The sequence below is a fragment of the Armigeres subalbatus genome, chromosome 2, assembly GCF_024139115.2.
Source record: "Armigeres subalbatus isolate Guangzhou_Male chromosome 2, GZ_Asu_2, whole genome shotgun sequence".
In the NCBI taxonomy this organism is placed as follows: Eukaryota; Metazoa; Arthropoda; class Insecta; order Diptera; family Culicidae; genus Armigeres; species Armigeres subalbatus.
The window spans coordinates 80,654,039-80,660,643 of NC_085140.1; the positions used below are offsets into that span (position 1 = coordinate 80,654,039).

The 6,605-nt window shown below is 35.1% G+C and overlaps 1 protein-coding gene across 1 annotated transcript; it reads right to left on the reverse strand.

The window, feature by feature from the left end:
• Positions 1–4,799: 4,799 nt before the first annotated feature.
• LOC134214598 (uncharacterized) lies at positions 4,800–6,006 on the reverse strand. The gene is made up of 3 exons (XM_062693933.1): positions 5,503–6,006; positions 5,243–5,444; positions 4,800–5,188 (listed from the first exon to the last, which is right to left on the reverse strand). Exons 1-3 carry the CDS (start codon positions 5,991–5,993, stop codon positions 4,958–4,960), a joined length of 924 nt encoding a protein of 307 aa, XP_062549917.1. The 5' UTR covers positions 5,994–6,006; the 3' UTR covers positions 4,800–4,957.
• Positions 6,007–6,605: the final 599 nt, after the last annotated feature.

The following is a 6,605-nucleotide window of genomic DNA, read 5'->3' on the forward strand; positions in this document are numbered from 1 at the left end:
GAGCATTTTGAAAGTTATTTGGCGAGATTTGCAAAATGAAATTAAAAACCGTTTCGCTATTCTGAGAAATACCAACTTTGAGAATAATGTCTCGAAGTTGGATCCCATACGCGTTAACATTATTTCAATTACGCACTAGTATTGTCGAATAGTGCATTGTTTGTTGCATTAACGAATAAGTAAACGGCCCATTAACGTGGTGACAATTTCAACGGGCATGCTACGGACTAACAATAAGTGTATCAAATCATTTGTGCTGATATTTTTGGTGGAATTCACTAAACATAACTTGCAGTTGACTTGATAAACTTATATGATGCATGAGGAGTACAAAAAGCGTCGACGTGCACGTTGCGCACCTTTTGGAGTATTGCCTGCTTGCGGTCGGGAAGAATTGGCTAGTGCAATCGGAATCGGTTTTAAGAGTTCAGAGTAGTGAATTCACTCTTCCACTATCTGAATTCACCCAGATGTCTGATCTGGTTGCATATATGCTTTCTTTTTGTAAAAACGTTGATCATAACAGGGATCATAATTATTATCTTGTGGTTAAACCCTAAAAAATATAAAGCAATTCAATATAAGAAATGCAAGAAAAAACAACCAAATCCTTGAGCAAGATAATTGAGAATACTTGACGTTTGTTTGTTTGTAGATATCGAATGCGAATCGAATCGAATCGAATGCCAATATTTTCCAGAGAATCAAGGCCTACATTGATTAAAGTAAGTAAATATTTTCAAGCGCAAAATACTGGATAGGTTTTCCTCTTTCAGGTAGATATCTGATATCTGCACGGACAGTGCCCAGTTACTAGACCAGTATATGTACAAAGAGCTCGTTTGTTCAGCTCTAAGAGCTTTTTAGTGACAATTGCATTTGGAACAATAAATCTTTTTGCCTGGTAACACTTTGTGGCTGCCAACCAGTTGGTTATTACCCTTTGTGATTCCCAACTTTTTGCTATTATGCTATTAGTAATCTATGGTAAACTACAACGAGCAGCGATATCATTTGAACCTCGCTCCATACCTCCCATACCTAGGTAGGGTAGAATACGGCATTGGCAGGGTGCGACAGTTGTTGGCACCCTCGACAATATTTGCGTTTTTCAGCAAACATACACTATTTATGAACATAATTTTGATTCAATCACACAATTTCAAGTCTAAGCTTTCATTTGAATAAGTTGTTTGTGTAAAAGTAGCAAGATTTGATGTGTTAATCACCGAAACAAATTTGCACCTACGAAATCCTTGCCATTATTGCATTGCCAAAGAAAGCAGCGCACGAAAAGCAAACCGTTACTTACTTTTTTGGATCGCCTGTTTCTCCTCTTTATTGCGTATGACACGACAAATTAAGTACGTAAACTACTTTTTACACTAAATTACCACTTGATTATTACCACAAAGAGCAAATTTATGCAATATTTGCTCTATGTTTCACTAAATAAAATCGGGACTGTTCGTTTTCTTTGACAGCAGCACACTTCTGAATAGAGCGAGAGAATGTGTTTGTGAGCATATCAAACACACGCTAAAAAGATACCACGCACAATTCTATGTGAGTTGATTTTAGCAAAAATACGAACAAAATATCCGGCGATGGAATTTATTTTTAAAAAAAGTGTTAAAATACAAATGCTTCAGATCTTTTACGCAGACCATGAATTATATCAAAAGTGATAGTAACATCGTAGTATTTTAACCCTTATGTGGCTGACAGAACCGCTTTCCTTTTGCAACTTCAATGCTTTCCAAGCTCATCAAATAAATCATAACCATTCCCGTTCCTACATAGCGCATTTCAACCATAAATAATTGCCTACTTTTAGGGTATTATCTATTATTCAACTGTGAAACGTAGTGTAAGAATGGGGTGGCTCCAGCGGCTGGATAGGACAGTGCTGCCCATTATTCAACATATGAAGACTTACGAGGTGGAATATATTGTAAATATACGAGCTTTGTTTTACCTGAAATTGATTAATTATATATTTTTTACATTATTTAAAAGACGGTTGAATAGACGAAATTTGCAGATTTAGATTCCATTTTTTAGATTAATTTTCGATTAAAGCAGAAATTTGTACTTTATTTGTATGGGAGTCCCCCCTCCAGAAGAGGAGTCCCAAAAACCTCTACATACAAATCTCGATTAACTTTTCAAAAGGACCTAAGTAACATTTTTTTCATGATTTAATTTGAGTATTGCAATCAAAAGCTTTCATGCTGTTCTGTTGATTGCACTATTCAAATTAATTCATGAAAAAAATGTTACTTAGGTCCTTTTGAAAAGTTAAGCGAGAAATGTTCATGCCGTTTCCTAATCTATAAGGGCAGACAGACAAAAATTCTTTCTTATGTGTATAGATTTGGTTTTACGTAGTTTACGTCGAGCGGTCGTGTCTTGTACACAACCACCATGATTTTTTTTTTATGAAACAAACGTATCATGTAAGGACCGCAAAGAGCAAGTTGTATATTTGAAACTGGTTGATAGATTTTTGCTCACGACTCTTATAGAACGTACACACCGTCAATCAGTTTGACCAACATGACCGCCAACTGTCAAATGGTTGTTCGAACAACTTCACACACGTTCAAACAAAGCAGCAACCAAAGCGTTTTCCTCGGGGCGGAGCCGGAGGCAATGTTCGTCAAACTGCTTGACTGGTGTGTACGTTGCATAAGGCATTACAAAAGACAAAAGATGTAAATCTTGGCAGCGGACAAAAAGCATATAAGTTCCCTTCTCCAAAATGGCCAACATTATTCAAATAGGATGAAGATGGTGAAAGTTATGAAAATGTCAATATACACACTGAATACACTAGTACCCTATCTGCCATTCACGTCTGTTTGTTGTTGGCCGCATAAGGGTTAAATTTGTTTTACAATGTGTTTAAATGCTTTTGCCTATCTGTCTACATGACATAAAATTGATGCCAAGGCTAAAATTCATGTTTTGTTTTAAGCCAGTTTTGATAATTAATAAAATTTGTTCCAAAATTGAGTGACGCGAAATGAGCGTGCGGCCGATTAATATGAATGAATTTTACTACTGGAGGATATAAACAACCAGCATTTGGCACCAATACATTACCAGTTTTCTACTTCCATACACGGAAGAAATAAACTACCCAATAGTGAGTTTAATTCACCCAACTTCGAACATCCGTACGGGAAGCCAAAATTGAGTAAGTGGGGTCGAAGTAGTTTGCCTTTACTCCCATGTTAAAAAAGTACCCAACGGAAAATTTATTTACCCAAATGTAAGTTTAATTCACTCAATTTCGACTTTAGGTAATAAAACTCAAAATTGGCTTCCCGTATTGAACTGGCGTCGTTGGATTGTTTGGCTCTTTTGTTTTTGACAACAAAAGAAAGAGTGGATGAAAGAGAAGAGGAAAAATAACTCAAAAGTAAGTTTAAAAATACTCAATTTTGGGTACTTTTTTTCTTCCGTGTATCTAGTTGCTAAAGAGAGCAAACTCATTGCTGATAAAAGAAATTGCTATGCCAATAGAAGATACGTTGACCTGTTATTTTATATTAAATTTACTGAGTTTGTGGTAAAAGCTGTTATATTTAGTGAACACCAATCATCAAAAAAAGAGCATACAAATGTATACCAGGTCAACTGTACCTGTGTTTTAGTGTAATTATTCATTATTTTTATCATTCAATTTGGCGAATGTCTTAGACTGCCAAGAATAGGTATTTTCCCCTAGGTGCATTTTTAAAATGTTCTATTGAGGGTCATTTTCCCATACATTTTAGGGGCTGGTTAAATAGACTATCATTTGAGATTTCTCGCTTAACTTTTCAAAAGGACTCAAGTAACATTTTTTTCATGAATTAATTTGAATAGTGCAATCAAAAGCTTTCATATTGGTCTGTTCATATTGGTCGCTATTCAAATTAATTCATGAAAAAAATGTTACTTAGGACCTTTTGAAAAGTTAAGCGAGATTTCTATGGGATTTGCGCCAAAAATAGATCCCCCGATAGAACATTTTTATTTACCCACTATATGAACGAGAAGAACATATCTCGCGCTTAGTTTCATAGGGGCGTAACTGTATTGATCGATTTCTCTTCATCGATGTTTTCTTTTTATTATTGTACCGAGTTGCGATAGTTTGTCGATGGTTTAATGGTTTGGTGTGATAAAGGATGAGTGTATATTGCACCAGAATCAATAATCACGGTTGTAGCTTTTGAAACAATTGAGTTATTAACAAAATATAAAATCGATTAAGAGAAATCGATCAATACAGTTACGCCCCTATGAAACTAAGCGCGAGATATACTTTTGCGTGATGGGTGTTTCAGAGACACTGATTTTTTTTAAGTAGAGACACCGTGGGCTACATAAATGGAAATAGAAATTACCCTAGTTCCAAGGAAATTCGGAATGGTTTAGAAAGATTTGAACAGATTCGAGATATTGATATGGTTTGGTTCTTTATTATAGACCTTTGAACAATATTAATTATTCGGGCCCGTTAAAAACAGAAGAACATGGGAATGGATTACATAGTTCCTTCACCATGGTGGTGCAGGGTTGTATTGTTGGTTGTATTAAGGATTATTCTAGATATTATTGTTGATATTATCCTTAATGCGTGATACATTTCAAAGTAAACTTTTTTTTTTAATTTTAATTTATGTAATTTTTTTAAATAAATATTAAGTTTAACACAGAAAACAAATTACTAATTCAATTGTCCTTGCGTTTCGTGTGTTGATACTTTGTTCTCATTGAGATTGAGTCGATTGAGACTTGTGATTTGCGAATAATATAGTTTATTAAGTTTAACATTGAAAACAGTTTTGAAAAACAAATCACTTCAAGGCACACAAATTATTTCACGTTCAGTGAACTCTACTTCTTGTTTCATTTGATGCAATTCAAAACGAAGATATAAATCAAATTCATATGTCTGCAATTAATCAAAACCGACCAAAAAGGTTAACACAGAGTATGTAACATTGACAAGTTTGACGAACGTGATGCTCGAAATGCTTAAAACTCCATAGCAGTTCATTTCTATTCCATTTGATGTGTTGACCCAAGCGATCATCAAAGTCGACCTCAACTGAACGTATGTAGAGTGATGTTCTTTACTGTATGGAATTTTACTACAAAGCTCATAAATTATATAACAAATTTTGTTAGCCTGCAAATAAACAAATCAAAATGTTATGAGAAACAGCCAAATATATCGACTTACTTCATCCTGCAGTCCTTCCACCAATCGGCACAGCAACAAATATTCAATCATGAAAAATGAGGCCGAGAATACCAGTGCCACTGAAAAAAAATCTATTCCATTTACTTTTCCGACAAACAGGACTATTCCGGTGTTGAGAATGGAACAACAGTGAACCAGAGCAAATGACATTCCAACCAAATTTTTCAAGTGGCTCAAGAATCTGTAAATTTTAATTTACTTTTGATTTAGCAATACAATACATATGAAACCCAGGGTACCTCCAATATTCCACATGATTCTTCAAGGTTTCCCGAATCTCTGGTCCTATATTTGAAAAGAATTCTTGCTCATTTATTACTGGTTGGGCCAAGATCCGATTGTAGCGATGAACCAGCAGACGAAGCTTACTTCGCATTCCGAGCAACAGAGTTCCAATGCATGTTAAAGTAGTAGCGTGCCTGTGTTGAATGATCAGTGCTGCCCAATACATAACCACACTGTTAAGGATACTCGATACTATCGGTCTTTTCGGAAGCAATTGGGGTGGTAATCCGATTGATTTCCTTATAACAGGATTCGGCATGGTGAACAACACACTGATTGCGAAGGAAAAAACGAGAAGCGTTCTTATCATTGTCCGAATTGTTTGATTGAAATTCCGTTGCTCCTGTTGATCGTAGTCCGTGTCGCCCGAGTTGACACGGTTGTTGGTAATACATTTTCTCACTTCTGCGATCACGACGTGCTCGCGGGAAATCATCAACGTCATCAGCGTGGTTATGATCAACGCAATAAATATTGCTACTGTCATTGCCATTTCTATCAAGTTGTCTCTCTCTACCAGTACTGAAGTGTACATATTATGCAGATTTGTGAGGCAATCGTAAATATACACACAATTGGAGAAGTATCGTATAAAGTGCTCTTTTGGCCATCTTGTATTCCTTATTCCTGTATAGAAATAAACAAAAAAAATCCATGATTTCTAGTACACTTTTGATTTTGCTTCTTTGTTTTAAAGTAACTGCTTTCAATATCTTGCACATATAAAACTACGATAACCACTACCAAATTTTGTAATTATGTTTTAGTGTTTTCAAGTGAGAATTAGTAATCAGGTTCTGAGTGCAAACAAAAACCAATATGGAAGCCAGTTAAAAACAAATAACTAAGGTATCGTTGAAAAGAAAATATGCATGCAGTTGTTTCACCTATACAAGTTTAATTTTTCACACTGGATTTGTAAAAATCTTTTTTCAACAACATCGTTTAGACAAACTTCATTTCGATGGAACCTTGTACAGTAATAGTTTGTGGAACAGACACAATAACCAAACATCTTATTAGGTGAATTAAAAAATAACTAGCTCATTATATCAGA

Excerpts from the sequence above, each read along its gene's own strand:
- LOC134214598 (XM_062693933.1), bottom strand. The coding sequence starts at position 5,993 with ATGACGTTGATGATTTCCCGCGAGCACGTCGTGATCGCAGAAGTGAGA. Across the intron at positions 5,445-5,502 it reads AATCATGTGGAATATTGGAG|ATTCTTGAGCCACTTGAAAA; the intron begins GTACCCTGGGTT and ends TAAAATTTACAG. Across the intron at positions 5,189-5,242 it reads TGGAAGGACTGCAGGATGAA|GCTAACAAAATTTGTTATAT; the intron begins GTAAGTCGATAT and ends GTTTATTTGCAG.